General features: G+C 39.7%; 2 protein-coding genes across 6 annotated transcripts in view; one reads left to right on the forward strand and one right to left on the reverse strand.

Moving 5' to 3' along the window:
- tmem117 (transmembrane protein 117) overlaps positions 1-20,447 on the forward strand; it is a 370,721-nt gene that overhangs the window by 44,778 nt on the left and 305,496 nt on the right. Inside the window, exon 1 of one of the 5 annotated variants that reach the window (XM_062982505.1) lies at positions 15,923-16,030. The exons of the other annotated variants lie outside the window; for them this stretch is intronic. Coding sequence (XP_062838575.1) covers positions 15,946-16,030 — 85 coding nt within the window. The 5' untranslated portion in view covers positions 15,923-15,945. Of the gene's footprint in view, positions 1-15,922; positions 16,031-20,447 lie in introns of those variants that run through there. 5 annotated transcript variants of the gene reach the window in all.
- On the reverse strand, positions 4,506-17,461 carry LOC107982884 (P2Y purinoceptor 1-like). Its single transcript, XM_016993824.2, has 2 exons — positions 17,343-17,461; positions 4,506-14,622 (listed from the first exon to the last, which is right to left on the reverse strand). The coding sequence occupies exons 1-2, from the start codon at positions 17,395-17,397 to the stop codon at positions 13,613-13,615; spliced, it is 1,065 nt and encodes a 354-aa protein (XP_016849313.2). The 5' UTR covers positions 17,398-17,461; the 3' UTR covers positions 4,506-13,612.

Genomic DNA, 20,447 nt, shown 5'->3' on the forward strand with positions numbered 1-20,447 from the left:
CCAGCCTTTAAATAAAGCTGAAAGCTGTAAAGATCAGGCATGTGTTGAAATTGCAGCACACATTTAGCTTGGATTGTTGGCAGATTCAGAATCAGAGTAGAGCTGCTTGACTGGTCTTTATGTAAACCAGCCTGTGGGTTTATAATCTTGTAGTTTCTGAGCGGTTGCATTGTTTTTCAGGAACAGGATAAATAATATGTAGAGAGGGCTTTTTAGGAGAAATGTTTCTATGTTCAAAATAAGTATCAACTTCTTTTGAAAGCTTTGTATAAATGCACAGAAAGTTTAATGTCAGAGGAATATTATTGATGTTGTAACTGCCATTCAGACTGTTTGGCTAATGAAAGATCTAGGTCATGGAAGTCCACCTACTGGGCATCCCATTCATGTTCTGATTGCAGAAGTAGGAAAGTGGAAATGAACTTATCTTTGCTTCTATTCCAAGTCTCTAGATATAGTTTGTGCCTCACCCAAAAAGATTACAGGGAGAACTCAAAAATTTTAATGAGGAGCTAAATATGCATTTATGGCTGGGGGATTCTGCGGACTGTGATCCAAAAAGGTAACTTTTCTGACCTCTGCTAATAATAGCCTGAATGTGAGGTTCCTGAGATCTAGGAAAAAGGATACAAGAAGGAATGTAGGAAAAGAGAGAAAAGGAAAAGGAACATTGCAGTACTTTAATTGGTTTTTATTTTAGCATGTGCATTTGTGTATATAGCCCCACTTCTTCAGATGCAGTGATAGCAAAGCCTCAGGCTTTTAAGCATACCTATAGCATAGTGGGAGTGTGAAAGAATGTAAAAGGATCTAAAAAGAAGCTAAACATGATGCATGTCATACATTTTCAAAGGTCTGTGCAAGGTGCTACAGGGTTTTTTTTAAAGATCTTCAGAGTGTTTTTTTAATCGTGTCAGAAGTGACTTGAGAACATGTTGTAAGTCATTTCTGGTGTGAGAGAATGGGCCATCTACAGAGACATTGCTCAGGGGACACTGGAATGTGTTAGCTGGGGGGCTTCTCTCATGTCCCAGCAAGCAAGAGCTGACAGATGGGAGCTCACCCCATCTTAAGATCATCAACCCAACTTTCAGGTCAGCAGTTCAGCCAGTACAAGGGTTTAATCCATTGCACCACAGCAATGAATGGTGTTGATGTTAGTGTTAATGTCTGAAAGCAGCAAATCTTACCAAAAGTCAGTTTTTAAAAGTTCAAAATTCTCTTATATGTGGAATTGCAAGGACTCTTGTATTAATCTATGTATCATGCCATGAAGCCATTGTCCTTGTGCATATCTTTGTTAATGAATTGGGATTTGTGAATATAATTCAATTCATCAGTTTTTTCTCTTTTTTAGTCTTTTTGCAAAGGTCACAACCTGTAAATATCTTACTGTGCTTCCAAGAAGGTACAAATGTTCTTCAATTGGTTTTGTGGTATTGCTATTTCTAATGTCAGATTTGTGTCCATTGATCTTGCATAGGCAGTGTTGTCATCAATCACATTGGAAGAAAAACAAGTAATGTATACCTGTTGTGAGTGATGTTACTGGCTTCTGTAATATTGTTTGCGGATCAGATGTGAGGACAGAGTTGTCCTCTGGGTTTGTGGCAGGGACTTGTTCCTGTATTACCATCCATACTATGTATTCTGTTGTAAGTACAGTAGAGTCTCACTTATCCAACATAAACGGGCCGGCAGAACATGGGATAAGCGAAAATGTTGGATAATAAGGAGGGATTAAGGAAAAGACTATTAAACATCAAATTATGTTATGATTTTACAAATTAAGCACCAAAACATCATGCTTTACAACAAATGGATAGAAAAAGTTGTACAGTACACGATAACGTTATGTAATAATTACTGTATTTATGAATTTAGCACCAAAATTTCGCAATTTATTGAAAAGTTGACTACAAAAACATTGACTACTAAAAGGTAAACTGGCTGGATAATACAGAACCTTGGATAAGCGAAACTCTACTGTAACTGTTTATGATTTAGAGACTGTTTGTAGGTCAATAGGTTGATTGTGTGTTTGAATTGTCTAAACTATGGTCTATAGGTGGCCATTAGGAATATTAGGTCATTTTATGATTTTGGTCTGTCTTGTAGTAAATTATTCCTGGGCATTAATCTTGTATTGTCAGTAGGTGTCTCACTTCTTTAGGGGGATATTATTATTATTATATTTATTTATATCCTGCTTTATCTCCCCAAAGGGGACTCAAAGCATTAGCACAGAATTTAAAATATACAAATTGGTGAAATTCTTGTCTTACATGTCTGAGCAGATATGATAGTACTGAAAGGCTTGATTCTAACAATAGATTTGGTAGTATATTCTGGAGACATGTAATATATGTAGCAATCAGCTGGTGTTTTGATAAAAAGTGGTGCAGAGAAAAAAGTGAGTTTGTTTTATTAATTCTTCCAAGCTGATGGTTGATGGTAGGGAAGAAGTTGTTAAAATGCTGATGGGACTTTTCATCTGAATGGCCCTGCGGATCTTGTTGAAATAAAATGAAAGGCATTCCTTACCATTAGCTATATGGGCTAGGGATGCTAGAAGTGTTTTGGTCAGGCCTCACCAGGAATACTGTGTCCAATTCTGAGCACCACAATTCAAGAAAAGAATTGGAAATGTGTTCAAAGGAGGGCAACAAAAATGATCAAAGATCTGGAGATCTTGCCCTGTGAGGAGTGCTTTAAAAAGCCAGCAGAAGAGAAGGTTGAGAGGAAACATGATAGCTATGTTTAAATATTTGAAAGGATGTCATAAAGAAGAGGTAGCAGACAATTTTCTGTGGTCCTGGAGACTAGGACTTGGAGCAACGGGTTCAAATTTCAGGAAAGGTGATTCTACCTGAACATTAGGAAACACTTCCTGACCATAAGAGCTGTTCAACAGTGGAACTCTCTGCTTTAGAGTGTGGTGGAAGCTCCTTCTTTGGAGGCTTTTAAACAGAGGCTGGATGGCCATCTGTCAGGGGTACTTTGATTATGCTTTTCCTGCATACTTGATGTGGTCTCTTCCAATGTGGTCTCTTCCAATTCTCTGATTCTATGTTTCTGTTGCAGTTCAAGGACATCCATAAGGCCATACAATTCCTACCCTCTCTAAACCCTTCTTTTCCAATGTAATACTGCTCTCTTTACATGATTTATAATACAGTAGAGTCCAGCTTATCCGACTTCCGCTCATCCAACATACCTTATTATCTGATGCCCGGGGCCACCCTCCCTCGCTCGTTCACTCACCTGCCCTTTCGGGTAGGCTGGGTCCTGGTTCTGTGTGAGCGAGGGAGGGCGGGTGACAAAGGCGGCAGCAGTGGCAGAACCAGGAGCCTGGCCTCCCCTTCCTGCCTCATTCGTACCCCAGTTCTTTACCCCACTTGTCCTGGCGGCAAAGGCGGAAGCAGTGACCACCTTTGCTGTTTTCCCTTGCTCGCTTGCTCACTCACCAGGCTGGGTCCTGGTTCTGCCACCACTGCTGGGACCCGGCCTGGTGAGTGAGTGGGTGAGCTAGGGAGGGAGAGCCTTTGCTGCCCTCCCTCGCTCACCTGCACTCGCTCACTCACTCACCGGGCTAGGTCCTGGTTCTGCCGTCACTGCTGGGACCTGGCCTGGTGAGTGAGTGAGGGAGGTAAGGAGGGCCTTTGTCGCCCTCCCTCATTCGCCCACCCTCGCTTGCTCAGTCACTCACTGGGCTGGGTCCTGGTTCTGCCGTTGCTGCTGGGACCTGGCCTGGTGAGTGAGCCAGCGAGTGAGAGAAGACAGGCGGGCAGCAAAGGAGCAGCGGTGACAAAAGCTTCCTCCTCCTCTTCCTCTATGGCGAGCCTGCCAAGGAAGAGGAGGAGGACGATCGCCAGGAACACTGTGGGGGCAGCTTGCAAGCCTCACTTGGGGGCTGCACTGCCCCTGCCGCTTGTTTTCTTCTTCCTCCACCACTTCTTTGTTGACCAGCCTGCCAAGGAGGAGGAAGAGGAGGACCCTCTTCCTCAGCAACAGGGGAAGAGGCTCCTTCTTCTGCCACCCTCCCTATTATCTAACAGTTTAGCTTATCTGACATTTTGCCTGCCCATTTATGTTAGATAACCGAGACTCTACTGTACATACAAATACAGATAGCATGGCCAGTAGATTGCAACAATAGGGTTGAACACTAAATTCTGGAGACTACAAGGTCAGAAAAAGCTTTAAAATACCTTAATTGTAATTGCAAGGTAATTGCTTTTTAATACTGATTGCTAGTATTAGTACACACCTTCCCATCTTCTTTACCAATATGATTTTTTCCTTCTCTCCTTCTGTCTTCCTCATTCCTTGGTAGATTTATATGCTTGCAGGCCATTTTGTGATATTTATTCTGACCAACTGAAATATAGTTGTTTGTGTTGCAATTAATACCAATCACTGTATTCGCAGTATTGACAGAAGAATAAATACATAAGCTTAGCATTTTCCCTTAGAAATTAATTGATAATAAAAATCACCCACAAAGAAATGTTCTTTACAAAATATTGTTTGATGTACGCTTTCATGATTTTTCTGCATTTACAGCTCCTGTTTTGCTTGATGTTGTTTCAAAAGGAAATACAATCTGGATATTTGGGAGGAAAGGGTACAGTGATCTCTGTTGCTACCTTTTAAAATTTTAAGGAGACATTTAAGAAGTTATAACTGTTCTACTAGATAGAGCAGGATAGTACTTTGAATATTGGACTGGGAACACAGGAGACCCAGATTTGAATCCTCATTTGAGCATGGAAACCCATTGGGTGAACCTTGGATAGGTCATGCTCTCTTAGACCAAGAGGAAGGCAACATTACTCCTCCTCTGAATAAATCTTGCCAAGAAAATACCATGATAAGTTCATTTTAAGTTAGAGTTAACCTGAAGGCACACAACACCAAAACAACTCATTCTATGTCATGTTCCTGCAGCTATAATACATGGTTGTTGTTGTGTGCCTTCAAGTTGTTTCTGACAAATGGTGACCCTGCCTCATACATTGTCTGAATAATATAACTGCCAGCAGGGTCTTCTCCTTTCTGTCCAAGAAAATGAAGAACCAGGTTGTACTGCTCAGACGGTAGTAAGATAAACACAAAATGTGTATTTAAGACTCCATAGACATGAAGTGGATGTGTATGGAGTCTTTGAGTAAGCTAAATTTTATACATATAAAACCTATAAAGTTACAATCTTGAAATACAATTACATTAATCACACGATTACAGTGTATTTGAAGTTAAAGTAGTTTTTCAAAGTTGTATTATCTGTCCATCTGAACATGATTTGTTCTGATTACCAGTTGCTTTCTAGGGTTTCAGGCAGAAATTTTTAAAGTCACTTGTGACCTAAACCTTTTGAGTAAAGTTGCATGTAATTTAACCTTCTGCATACCTTCTATCACTGAATTAATGTCAGGAGAGAATACTTCTGGAACATGGTCATACAGTCTGAAAAACTCATAGCAACTTCAAATTGCTTTTTTCTTAAAATGAGCTTGTTGAGTTAATGAGCTAGTCTACTGTCAGCACTTTCAGTTTTAATGAGCTGGACAATGCTTCATTAGGACTTATCACTTCCTCTCATTTATGATGATCTCTTAAAGAGCTAAATAGCTGGTTGAGTACTTTGATATTCTTGGTCTAGGACAGTGGTTCCCACAATTAATTCCCAAGAGCTATAGCTTTCATAGGCTTCTGACACTTATAGTCTAACAAGATCTGGGATCTCAATTTAGGAATCACTTCTAAAGGACAATGTGTCTGAGGATTGACACTATCCTTTGCAAGGCTCTTCAGATGGAGGCGTCCAGGCATTAAGAGATTAGCACAATAGCCTATTCATATGCAGAGCTTGAAAAAGTAACTAGTTTCCACTGTGCCCCAGCCAAAATCATATTGTATAGGATATTTTTCCTAAGTAATGGGAGGGCTCCTTGCCTTTTGGTGGCTGAATGCTTTCTTTGATACTGAAGACATGGGTAGTGCTGAAAGCTTTAAGACTCTTTCCTGAAAACATTTGGGATTTGAAATCTGATTTATCTTCTTGGAGAGTTGTGATAAAATTTTGTGTTAATGTACGACATTCCTTTTGATTCAGTGCACCTACTCTAATGAGAGCTGGTAGTGACATATATCAAATGATGAAAAGGGATAATCACATGAAAATTGTTAAAAATTGTATTTTAGTAATTAGCTCAGAGTTTGGGAAAGTGTTTTGGATCATCATTTTCCGAATCCCATTACCGAGGAGTCATGCTGGCTAGTGTATTCTGGAAATTGTATCCAAAAAACTCACTTTTCCAAGCTTTTTATTACTATAAGGGTTTTTTTTTCGTGTCAGGAGCGACTTGAGAAACTGCAAGTCGCTTCTGGAGTGAGAGAATTGGTTGTCTGCAAGGATGTTGCCCAGGGGACGCCCGGATGTTTTGATGTTTTTACCATCCTTGTGGGAAGCTTCTCTCATGTTCCAGCATGGAGCTGGAGCTGATAGAGCTCATCCGCGCTCTCCCTGGGTGGGATTTGAACCTGGCAGCTTGCAGATCAGCAGCCCAACCTTCAAGTCACAAGGCTTTAATCCACTACTCCACCGGGGGCTCCACCATAAGGGTTAGCAAGATGTCTTGCAAACGCCAATAAAGCATTCTCCATCTAACCACACTTTCCTCCTTTGAAGTTATGTAGTTAAAATGTAAAAGAAAAGTTGATTTAGTTCTAAAATTTATGTCATTCATGTAAATAATTTTAACCAAGTTTCTTGAATGAAATCAAGAACACAAAGCACATATGCTTATTTATCAGTTAGTTCCATCATGTTTATTGATTTTTTTACTGCCAGGTAAATGGGCACAGGATTGTGCGTCATCTTTTGCACAGTTACAGCATTGAACACAGTGGGACTTACTTCAAAGTAAATATGAATAAGGTAGCATAGTTACTTATTTTTGGCATTCATTGCAAATAATTGGGATAGCACAGTTAATTAAAACATTTTAATTAGCAAATGCCATCTTGTTAGGATCATCTTGAGGAGTTTTGTGGTTGCCATACACATTCTGTGAATTCATGCAAATTCTTCTAAGAATGCAGGCAAACAGAGAGACGCATTTTGTAGCATATGTCTTAATTGAAGGCGATGTTGACATTCCCTGTTGACTATAGCAGTTAATTGTTCCCTTATTGCAGGAAAATGGCATGAGCTCCTTCCACACTGTTTGGATGTGTCAAATCAAACAGAAATGAGTGAGTTTATAATAGAATGCTTAAAACATATTTACAGAATTAAATATGGCTAGGCAAATAGGAACAGATGTTGATTGCCTTTGAATTGGTAAAAAAACAAGTTAATCAGAATGACATTAGAATTAGATTGGTGCCACTGAGTAAACATCCATTTTTTTCCTTAAAATGTTGATTTTATCTCTGAAGAACCTTATCTGTGGGGTTGCAACAGACAGTATGATTTGCCAAGCACTATTGAGAATTAGTGTGTGCAGATGGGCAGCTGTTCACTCAAGGGTCCTGTGTTAGATAGTGCAGTGAAACACCTGGCAGATTTAGTATCTGGAAAGCTAACTAAAGAAGGACCACAGAGAAAGAAAGAGGGTATTATTATATGGAAGAGCTGCCAATTGAAGGGCCAAAGAAAAAGCGGGCAACATCCAGATCTTTTGTTGGAAGCATCCTATAGCCTATAAGGAAGGCTGAGAGAAGAAAGTTACTGTGGTATTGGAGGAAAATCCTGAAAGTGCCTTGGACCACAAAATATCAAACCAGTCCATACTCCAGAAAATAATGCCTGACTGCTCACTGGAGGGAAGGATATTAGTGGCAAAGATGAAGTACTTTGGCCACATAATGAGAAAGCTTGGAGAAGACAGTGATGCTGGGGAGAATGGAAGGAAAAAGGAAGAGGCCGACCAAGGGCAAGATAGATGGATGGTATCCTTGAAGTGACTGGCTTGACCTTGAAGGAGCTGGGGGTGGAGATGACCGACAGGGAGCTCTGATGTGGGCTGGTCCATGAGGTCATGAAGAGTCAGAAGTGACAGAACGAATAAACAGCTACAACAACATCCTGTAGCCTTTCCTGCTCCAACCTGCAAACTTGTTTGCTTTAATCTCCAGTTAGTGATCAAAAATAAGAAGTCATTGAAAGCCTAGGAAGCCTTTGCATAGAACAAAGCTCTACTTTGCAACTTATTTTGCTAGAGCTTACTCCAGAGTAGATATACAGAATAGATAGACTTCTAGCAGAGCTTGCACTGGAGCTTACTCTTAAATTAAGTCACTGAATTAACATACACAATATGGATTTCGTCATGATCAAACTGAAAAGAATTATATCTAGTCCTACGGACTTTGCTTTGTTCCTGCTGGTTCCTATAGTCCTACCCCGTACAGATATATTATGTGACTTTCAAGACCCTTCTCATATTGGAAGTCAGGTCTTGGGCTGTAGGATCAGGTGGAAGACCCACTATGCTGGTGGAATAGCTTATACCCCACTGCTATGACAGAAACACCAACAATGGTGGAGACAAGATATACATAAGCCGAGTGGCTGAAACAGAATGGACACATGGATGGAAGGCAGGCAACTTATGTAACATCATGTCTCCGTTTCATCTACAGCCATGGTGCAAATCTTTTCTTCAACGAATAACATTTTCACTAGACCCAGATTGGCACATTAAGTTTTCCTCTCAAGTTCTTCATTGGGGGACAGAATTTGAGGAGTGGGGGGCAGGGAGAATTAGAAAAATGTACTTTTGAGTATGGTGGAGCCTCTTATAGCCTAGTTTAGCATCCAGTCACACCATTCTACCACAGATACAAACACAATGCAGGAAGAACCCAACTCAGTTCAGGCAATGGTGGGCAAGAGCGGTGAGGTGACAAGCTTTTCTTCCCCCAAAACCTGCTGGAAGATTCACTGTCTGCCAAAAATAACCCTCCCCCAAACTAACTGGTTTTGATTTACTTTTTTTAAATGTGCAGAGTGGTCTCTGTAAAATACTGTGTTTGCTCTTGGACAGATACTGCAGATGCAATTAACTGTTTTTGCCAGTATGCACATTTTTATTACAGACAACAGGCCATTAAAACAGCATGTTAAATGCAGTGCATTTTAAAACATCGTCTTGAGCCATCCAGATCAACACTATACAAATAAATATGATTAAATTAAATTGACAGATTAAAAATATAAGGCATTAATTGCATAAAAATGGCATAATCAAGAATAATCTGACTATAACAGCCAAGTTTTAAAGTTTTGCCACTTTGCTGAGTGAGCCATTTGTCAAACCCCCGGAGCTGAGTAACCATAAGTGACTCAGGGGAGTGCCCAAGGAAACATTGCATGATGGAATGTAATAGATCTTCTATATATATAAAAGAGTGATGGCATCATGGCAATTCACAAAACAACAAAAGTACAGGCCCCCCAACCTCAAAATTTGACAACACAACCCATCATCCACGCCTCAAGGTTGATACAACAAAAAGAAAAGAAAAATAAAGTCCTAATTAGAGGGAGAGCAATAATTTTTTTATCCAATTGCTGCCAGTTTAGAGGGCTAATCTCTGCCCACTTGGTTGCCTAGCAACCAAGGGACAGCCAGGTATCAGTTAGGGGACAGGCAGATTTAGGCCTTACTTAGACTTCTTCCACAGATTATCTAATTTGCACTGGATTATATGGCAGTGTAGACTCAAGGCCCTTCCACACAGCGATATAACCCATTTATAATCTTATATTATCTGCTTTGCACTGGATTATCTTGACTCCACACTGCCATATCATCCACTTCAGTGTGCATTTTATACAGCTGTGAAGAAGGGGCCTCATATAATCCAGTTCTGAGCAGATAATATAAGATTAGAAATATACAGTAGAGTCTCACTTATCCAACGTAAACAGGCCGGCAGGATAAGTGAATATGTTGGATAATAAGAAGGGATTCAGGAAAAGCCAATTAAACATCAAATTAGGTAATCGTTATACAAATTAAGCACCAAAACATCATATTATGCAACAAATTTGACAGAAAAAGTAGTTCCATGCGCAGTAATGCTATGTAGTATTTACAGTAGAGTCTCACTTATCCAACACTCGCTTATCCAACGTTCTGGATTATCCAATGCATTTTTGTAGTCAATGCTTTCAATATATCGTGATATTTTGGTGCTAAATTCATAAATACAGTAATTACTATATAGCATTACTGTGTACTGAACTACTTTTTCTGACAAATTTGTTGTCTAACATGATGTTTTGGTGCTTCATTTGTAAAATCATAACTTAATTTGATGTTTAATAGGGTTATCCTTAATTCCTCATTATCCAACATATTCGCTTATCCAACGTTCTGCCGGCCCGTTTATGTTGGATAAGTGAGACTCTACTGTACTGTATTTACAAATTTACCACTAAAATATCACAATGAATTTAAAACACTGACTACAAAAACATTGATTATGAAAAGGCAGACTGCGTTGGATAATCCAGAACATTGTATAAGCGAATGTTGGATAAGTGAGATTCTTCTTTAATATGAAATAATTACTGGGATAGAATAATGCAGAACAATATAATCTCTAAAACCAGGACAGTAAATAAACAGGGGAATTCCACACAGGAAACAATCAGGGCCAGCTAACACCTCCCAACAAAGTATTCCCATCATCAAAGTCTGGCAAATCCTGTTTTCTCAGGGCCACAGACAGTAGAAGCACATAAAATATCGCAAACAACACCACTCTGAAAACAAGGGAATTCCAAACAGGAAAGAATCAGGGCCAGCTAACACCTCCCAACAAAGTATTCCCATCATCACAGTCTGGAAAATCCTCTGTTTTCTCAGGGCCACAGACAGTAGAAGCACATAAAATATCGCAAACAACACCACTCTGAAAACAAGGGAATTCCAGACAGGAAACAATCAGGGCCAGTTAACACCTCCCAACAAAAAATTCACTCAGGGAGGAAACAGCCAGGCTTTAAAGCTGCAAGGCCATTACATCCTAATCATTTTTCCTAATTGCAGCATTCATACTTGCCTCCAACAAACAAAAAAAACCAATCAGAAATATTGTATATTCACAACCTTTAGGAAATAATATCCCCTGATGGCGCAGCGTGTTAAAGCGCTGAGCTGCTGAACTTCTGGACCGAAAGGCCACAGGTTTGAATTGGGGGAGCGGAGAGAGCCCCCACTGTTAGCCCCAGCTTCTGCCAACCCAGAAGTTCGAAAACATGCAAATGTGAGTGCATCAATAGGTACTGCTCCGGCGGGAAGGTAACGCCGCTCCATGTAGTCATCCCACATGACCTTGGAGGAGTCTACGGACAACGCCGGCTCTTCGGCTTAGAAATGGAGATGAGCACCAACCTCCAGAGTCAGACACGACTGGACTTAATGTCTGGGGAAAACCTTTACCCTTGACCTTAACTACCACCAATTCCTCAATACTTTATTTCCCATACCACCAGACTTCGCCACAGCAACGCGTGGCCGGGCACAGCTAGTCCCTTATAAAAACTACAGTGGAAAAGTACATGCAATATACTTTCAATTTCATAGTTATCACAAGCAGTATCTTATGACCACATCAGATGGGCAAAATTTCTCATCCTATGACACTTCAACCTCACTTGAGGCACAGAGCCCGCTGGCTCCCATCCCATGACATTGATCTACTTCCAGTGGGCCTCCGTGCCTCAAGTGAAGTGGAAGTGTCTTAAGAAGCAGCACCGGCAACATGGGGAGATTCCCAGATTGCATAGGAAACTGGGGGGGGGGGGGGGGACAGGGGTGCCATCCTGTAGGGGGTGCAGTTGAGGCGAGTCCTGCCTCCGCTGCCGCGCCTGCCTCCACAAGGAAGGAGGTCGCCGCTTTGCAGAGTAGAGAAGTGCTGCTCCTCTGCTCTGCAAAGCGCCCAACGCCGTCCTGCTCGCCAGGAAGACATTGGGCACTTTGCAGAGCAGAGAATTATACATTTAAATAGATTTTTAATGTTATACACACACATATAGATCTATTCACATTTGCTCATTTTCAAACTGCTAGGTTGTCAGAAGCTGGGGCCAACAGTGGGAGCTCACTCTGCTCCTTGGATTCGAACCGCTAACCTTTCGGTCAGCAAGTTCAGTGGCTCAGCGGTTTAACTCATTGTGCCACCGGGGGCTCAGTATACATATTCTAAAAGTTCAATTTACCTTTTAAAAAACTTCTGTGTCAAAAATGTCTTAACAAAAGAAGTTATCTTTCCTCAGCTAGGCTTTCAGAAGATTCAGCAAAGCAAAACATTTATTTCTGTAGTTTGAAAGGGTTTAAAAAAAAGATGTTTGTTTCCCTTTTTGATGTACATATATAGGCTGTGTGGGAGGTGTTTTCAGAGTGAAGTGAATGCAGTAATGCTAAATTATTTTTCTTTTTACAGTAAACTAGAGCAAAGCTGTGGAAACTCAGTGATAGCTGAAATCTACAAATACATATCCAGCTGTTTTTCTACAAGAAGCCTTCTAGCCATTAATTTTAAAAATAGAAACTGATCATAAGTGTGTTAATTATTAACAAAGATCAGGATCCAAATGGCTATGCAAAGGACAATGATCCAGCATCCTTCTGCAAATCAGCTGTGTATATTTGTAGTTATTTCTCTCTTCCCAATGTGCTAGAGACTGGTTCTGTGTTCATGCACATTGGCTATCATTATTTCTTTTTTCCAGTAAGAAATAACCAGATACTGTCAGCTGATGGTTTCTGAACTGACATCAGACCAAAGACCACTGCTTTGAGCATCAGTACCTTAGATTGGGAGCCCCTGGTGGTGCAGCGGATTAAACCGCATAGCTATTGAACTTGCTGACCGAAAGGCTGGTGGTTCAAATCCGGGGAGCGGGGTGAGCTCCCGCTGTTAGGCCCTGCTTCTGCCAACCTAGCAGTTTGAAAACATGCAAATGTGAGTAGATCAATAGGTACCACTCTGGCAGGAAGGTAACTGCGCTCTATGCTGTCCACATGACCTTGGAGGCACCTACGGACAACACTGGCTCTTTGACTTAGAAACAGAGATGAGCACCAACCCCCAGAGTCAGATACAACTAGACTTAACATCAGGGGAAACCTTTAACTTATCATAGATTATTCTCTCTATGGACCTCATCAGATTGTCTTCAGGATGCATTTCCATGCGTGTGGGGACATGAGAGAAGCCTCTCACAGGATGGTAAAACATCAAACATCTAGGCATCCCCTGGGCAATGTCCTAGGCAGAGGGCCAATTCTCTCACACCAGAAGCAACTTGCAGTTTCTGAAGTCACTCCTGACATGGAAAAAAATGGAGGCAGATGTTGGAAAAGTTATTTGCAGGCCATGGAAGCAGAGGGATCCTGGGAGGAATGCTCTTGAGTGAATCCATTGTTTAAAGAGTCTATATAGTTCTACTGGAGCAATTAGGATTTGGTGGAAAGTTACTTTTCTATTACTAAATGGCAGTAGGTTTAAAAATGTATCCCCTGGTATATTAATCTATTTATATTATGGAGCCAGTTGACAAGCTCTTATCCATTTGTGACTATACCTATCATAGTTCAGTTGCAATATCACTCACTCGGTGTGATTGACAGCAAAGACACCTCTTTCTAGGTGAGCACTGGAACCTTTTAAACTTTTCCTTGAATTTCTTACTGGCTAACATAAAAATGAATGGGTTCAAGGAACTGCTGACACTGCAGATGATTTCTGTGAACTTATATATAGTAAATATCAACCTTATATTGTCAGCATTGAGTTGGTAATTGATTCTGTAGATTAGCACTGCCAATATCATCCCATGATAAGGAATGAAAGCCACAGCAAAAACAATCATGGCAGCTGAAACCAACAACAAGGGTTTCACAATTCTTTGTCTTCTCTGATGGTGATTCTTCATTTTCCGTAATGTTTTGAGAGTCAAGGTATAGCATGTGAAAATGATCAGGATTGGAATGAGGAAACCAAATAAAACTCTGAAAATTGTGAATGGAACCAGAAAGTACAGAGTCTCTCCAATGTTGTCAAGGCAAGCTTTAGAGCCTATTTCTCTTTGGACCACAAAGGTGTAATACACATCAGGAATTGACTCTATCAAGATGACAATCCATACAGCCATAGTACAAAAGGTAGCCTTCTTTTTATCCCACCTTTTAAAGGATCGGATGGGATGAACAGCACCCACGTACCGGTCAAAACTGATGAGCGTGAGAAAATAAATGCTGCCATAGATATTGATGGCAAAGAATGTTCTTTTGAGCTGGCAGAATAGCTGAGCAACGTATGCAGTTCGCTTATGTAGGTGGTAGTAGACAGCAAAGGGAATGAAGAAAATCCAAGTAAAATCACACAGCGCCAAATTGAACAGAAAAATTGTGCTACTAGTCCATGATCTCCAAGTGAAAATATAGAAGAGCAGTGTGAATGTATTCCCCAGAAATCCTATGAGCAGAACTAAAAAGAAAATAATGATCACAAAGTAGCAATACCATTCTGGTCCGCTGTAACTGTTGCAGAAGAAAAGGATGCAAGTGATGTTTGATATTCTTCCAGGGAGTTTGCCTGAAAATAGAAGAAATCAGGAGGTTGCTTTGAAAAGTTATGAAAGAGAAATTGCACTGGCTATTTTAAGAGAGGTAGAGAGGCTTTTAAAGTAAGTCCCTATTAAAAATGGCCCCATTCCACTCAGGCAAAATGGGTTTATTTCATTCACCCCTGGCTTTCTGAAGCTGTGATGCTCGGGAAGGAGAGTTGCAGAAAACTAGGGGTGAATGAAATAAATCCATCTTAGGCCCCTTCCACACTACTGTATAAAATCCACATTGAACTGGGTTATCTGGCAGTGTGAACTCAGATATTCCAGTTCAAAGCAGATATTGTGGATTATATGCTATAATAGAATGACTGAGCGGAGCGGAGAGGAGAGGCTAGGAGGCTACTCCTTCAGGCAGGGGGGAATCTTCTTTAAATCCCACCGCTGCCACCAATATAATAAAATGAGCGGTGCGGAGAGGAGAGAAGAGGCTACTCCTTCAGGCAGGGGGGAATCTTTTATTTTAATCCCACCGCTGCCACCAATATAATGGAAAAGATAAGTGGAGACCAAATATATCGGACACCTCTCCACTCTACATGCACATGTATGTGAGAGGCGAGGGTATACCGTTTGATTTTAGATTTTCTTTTAAAATGGTAGCTGCCACCAACTTAAAATGTCTTTAGGATTTTTGTTGTTAATTGTGTCTGAGGCAAATTTCTCCCATTCCCTGCCCACAGTTTCTACCCAAACTGATGTTCACTATGAGGCTTTCCTGTGGTATTTTATTGTTGTATTGCTGGAACTTTTATAAAGTCTTCTTGATGGAAATATACAATGTGGAGGCTCTTGAAAGTTGAAAATAGAATAAAGATTTATTTTCTTAAAAACAGGCAAATGATTTCTTCAGAGAGGTTCATAAGCGTAATTGGTTACAGCCGTTCTTCAGCTTAACTTAGTTGTATGTTTCAGGTTACTTCACTTAGTTTCGAACAGTTCCAACCAACTATCTATTGGTCTCAAAAAACCCTTGTTCTATTTGCTGAGAATAGACACGGGTTCCCCTGGGTTGTTAATTAACTCTAACCTTCTATTAACCAGCACAGTAGTGAGAGACAATCCCTTGAGTTATCTTCCCCTCAAGAGAGCCAAGCTGCCTGACCTAGCCTGTCAGTTTCCACAGCTTTCAGTTCTCTCTCACACACACTCTCCAAACTCCAAAACCAAACTGCCCTCCCCCGGAACTCTTTTTTTTCTGCACTCTAAGACTTGGCTCCTCCCATCTGCTCTGATTGGCCAATCCTAGGAGTCTCTCTCTAAGCTCCTCCCCCTTTCTAACCACACTCAAGATGGCTGCCTGGCATTCCTCTACAAAATGGAGGCCTGCCTCACTTACCAAGTTACCTTACCAAGGCTTCATTCCAAGCCTAATAGGTAAGGTTCACTACATATGCCTTGATATTCTGGGTTATATGGCTGTGTGGAAGGCCCTTTTTTGATTAGGTAGTCGGTATAGTTGTGCCCTGTGACTTTTTTGGCCATTCTTATTTAAATCAAACTCCTAATGTGATAACTGCTGTTTATGTTTTTAACTGTTTTACATAAATGTCTTAAAGTATTGTTTTAACTGGATTGATTGTTTAACCCCTTTTAAATGTTTGCACCATATAGTTGCAGCTGTTCTGTTTTAATTTATATTGTAAGCTGTCTTGAATATCATTTGGGAAGAAATTCTGGATAGAAACTAAATTAATTAAAATACTGATGAGTAAAAACAATTTGAAAATCACATCTGCATTTTTAGAAAAGCACCAAATGATATTCTAAATGTGATATGTCCTCCTGTTGGGCTTAGCAACTGCCTGCAATGGGGCAGGTACTTGCTATAGATATAGTTCCTAAAATAGCCATTTTAATTTTTTTAAGCTGTTTTAGAGATTTCCAGTATGCTTTTAAACTAAACTTCTGACAAACCAAATATAGTCTCACATTTAAGATGTCCTAGAATGATTCTGTCCACAAATTTAAAAGTACTTTGTCTTTTTGATATACAATTGTACATCTTGTATAATTTTTAAGATTTCGATTTTTTTCTGCTTTGGTTGTTATCTGATGAACTGAATGCCAATTTCACTTAAATAGATGAAAGTGGGTAATTTGTAATGGTGTTCTTTTGTGTCTCATGATTGATGTTATGAAAAATATTACAAAAAATAGTTCACAAATAAGATTAAACCTGTGTGGCACATTGATCACATGCAGTTATTGTCTTTCCAGCATTTCCTCCTTAATATACCTTAATGAAATAGAAATTCGTACTGATTTTGCAAAGGGGGGTTGCTCATATGACATTCAAGACAGCAAATTAATGCTTTACCTTTTGATTATTAACAAATCCCACTTTTGTGCATAGTTAACACTTCACTAAAGTATAATGAGCCATGTCAGTAGGAATTTAACATTTCATATAAATGCTGAATGTCAAGGTAAAATGAATGGATGAGATTGGCATTTATTCTAATTCTTGAAGACCAGCTTGAAACTCTTTCTTGCACTAAAAACTGAAATTAGGTAATAGAACATAAAATTCATAAAGTGGATAACCACTCTATGTATTTCACAGCTATGTATAATTTAAAACTCGGATTAGTTTGTAAGTTTTATATATTTTTATTTATATTCTGTTACAGATATCCATTCAAAATACTTCAAAGCTAGTTTAATTAGAATAATTTTAATATCTTACCTTGCTTAAACATAGTGGAATTCTCTGTAGCACATGACTGTGAGTTCCAAACCATCTTTTAAACTTTCCATTAATCTTCGATCTTCTTCTGCAGTTTTGTGAATACTCCTCATAACCATATGAAAAAGCAATGATGAGAATAGCATGAGTGTAAATCTACACCCACTTTTTCTGCTGTCTGGACTCCTCCCCTTCATAGACAAAGGCTAGATTACGCTTCCAAGTTCCCCAGAATTTTACAATTAAGCTGGTGTACACGTGTGTCCTTTGTGCATATTGTATCTCATATTACCTCTTAGATAATAAAATGAATCAATAGTTCAGCTCATGTTTTGTATGACAAGACAGATTTTTAGAAATCCTAGGAAGCAAATATAACTCTCACAACAACAACAACAACATAGCTTTCTTTGCCGAATAAGGATTTTAATTTTTCTTTGACAGAATGAGTCCTGACCTTATTATATTTGTTTGTGGTGTGCTTGACAGACTTGAGAAGCTCAAAATAGTCCACCGTCAATTTCCATTTGTGGGAGATGCTGCTTATGGAGTCTAAATTGTTGTAGCCCAGCCTGCCCCTGAGCTCTCAGGTGAGCCTTGGGTTGGGCCTGTTCAGCCTGTGATTGTGCCAGCACCTGACCTGTCACATGAATCTGGGTTGGGGCCAAGGATTCCCATGCTACCAGATGAGGCTGCTGTTCCTGGACAGCCAGAATTAGATGAGGTTGCTGTTCCTGAGAATTCTGGGAGCAGGAATACAATGATTTCAGGCAGGCAGCTTGAACCACATTCCTTGGGAGAGTCAAGATCGAGTTATCCCTTGGCAGATGGGCATTCCAGTTATGATAAGATTAATGAGGTTGACAGAAAGAAAGCAACATGTTAACAGAAATAAGAAAGGGAGGTTTTGAGAAGGAGCAGACAGTTGCTAATAAGAAAGGGTTTTGTGCAAACTTCCCACGGAAAGAGGCAATGATTCCAGCTTTAAGAGGAACTACTTTTGAGAGAGATTTTCAGAGGTAGTAACTTTGCTCATTAAGAGTGCTGTTCCTGGTTCATGGACTCTTGTTTCATGCTTCATGGAATCTTGTTTCATGTTACCTGTGGACTTTCATGCCAAGTTCCTGTACCCTTGTATCTTGAGTTTTGTTCCAGTTCTTGTTCTTGCTCCTGGGGATTTTGGATTATCAAGTCATTGTTCCTGAAAGCTTTGCAGTTTGGATCTCTTGTTCTAGTTAAAGATCCTGTTCTTTGTTCCAGTTTTGATCCGGTACCTTGGACTAAATTTGATACCTTGTTGAAGTTTCTTCTTGTGTTTGATTTTCATAGACCCTTGATTCAAGATTCTCAGGTATCTTGTATCTGATAGACTAAAACCTTGTTCCATTGACTTTGAACTTTGATTTGCTATTGCTTACATATATTATTCAATAAACAACTTGCATTGCTTATAGTCTGGGGCTCCAGTGGGGTTTTTGAGGTGTCTCTGCAGTCCAGGGGTGCAACATAAATATTCTCAAAGGCTTGATTGAAGAGCCACGTCTTCAAGTTTCTACGAAAAGGAGGACAGTGTGGGGGCCTGTCTAATATCCCTGGGGATACTTGTGGGTGATAACTATTTCAGTAGGTGAAGCTGGCTTGAGGTGTAGGTGCTGGATCCTTCATACAGATAGCCTCAATCTCATCAATGGGAGCAGGAAACATAATGACGTACATTCATTGAGTAATTTCCCCTCCTTCTCCCAGTCCATAGTGAAGGGATTATGGAAATGGGAAGAAGAGGCCTAGGTGTGTTTGGGCAGCATTCCAAAGGATAATTAATCACAAAAGGTTATTATCAGGAAAAAGGGTGTATGCGCTTGCCAGGTCCAGTGAAGTTGCACCCAAGATTTCATATATAGTACATATATTTTATAATTTAGAGTCTGATTTCTCGATATGACTGGCTGTTGTATTTCTTCTTATGGTATCCATGGTCTATTTCTCCGCAATATACACATACAAATGAAGCCCTTGCAAGATGAGAAACAATCAAAGAGGATTTATCTGAATAATTCTGTATTGTGTTGTTACTTGTAATTACCGTAACTTGTGCTAAAGTACAACGATTACCTTACAAAAGACCAAACCTGTGTGGCACATTAGTCACGTGCATTAGCTGTTTTCCCCTCAAGACAAGGGAAGGCTGATGGGAAACGGAACAATGGCTTTGCAAATATTTGCCAAAACATATTTTTCATCAGACATGACAAAAAGGAAAAACCTTTTCATGATTAAATGGCACTGCAACATTTTATTGCTTTCAGTTTTTCAGACAATATGTTATGCCTATTTTATCATGTTATGCTGTGGTTTTGATCATGTTGTATTAAGGTAATCTACGTATTTTATCCATCCAAAGAGTAATTGAGAGATAACCAATACATTGCAAAAACAAAGTGAATGAAACATGGATCGGTTTGCTGAGATACAGCAAAAATCCCAGTCGAACAGTTCCCTGTTATCCAAAATCTTCAATGTCCAGCAGTAGCAATGGCTTGCTTCCCATCCTGATTTAGCTTTGGCAAGTTGAGGAGACTTAAGACTTCCATAGATCCTATGAGAAGTAAAAATGGTCATGTTTTGTTTGGCCCATTTTATGTATACACTGTGATCTACATTTACTGGTCTTTCTGCTGTGCAGAGCCTCTCTTGCCAGGCAATGACCAGAATTAAAGGTTTCTCTTGTTGGGAAAAAAAGAAACATGGATCGGTTTAAAATGATGAAGAAATTCAAATTCTGCAGTATCAGTTTTTTCAGAAGTGTCTGAAAAACCAAACATAAAATAAAATATAAAAATAAAATAAAACAAAACACTATTTTTTAGCCTGTCTTTATGTTTAGCTGAATCTATCAGGAAAAGAGCAACTCTTCACAAACCTTCTGATGTGAACTGTCTGTAGCAGTTTACTTTTGATTGAATCTGCAGGGAAAAACAAAATTCATCTGCTCTCCTTTCTTCTCTGAGAGCAAATTACTCATTTTTCACCAACTGAAGTAAGCCAAAGCAGGAAAAAATTGGGCTAGAACTTTACTTCCTGATGTTTTTGATTTTGCATTCATAA

Source organism: Anolis carolinensis, chromosome 5 (assembly GCF_035594765.1).
Source record: "Anolis carolinensis isolate JA03-04 chromosome 5, rAnoCar3.1.pri, whole genome shotgun sequence".
Lineage (NCBI taxonomy): Eukaryota > Metazoa > Chordata > Lepidosauria > Squamata > Dactyloidae > Anolis > Anolis carolinensis.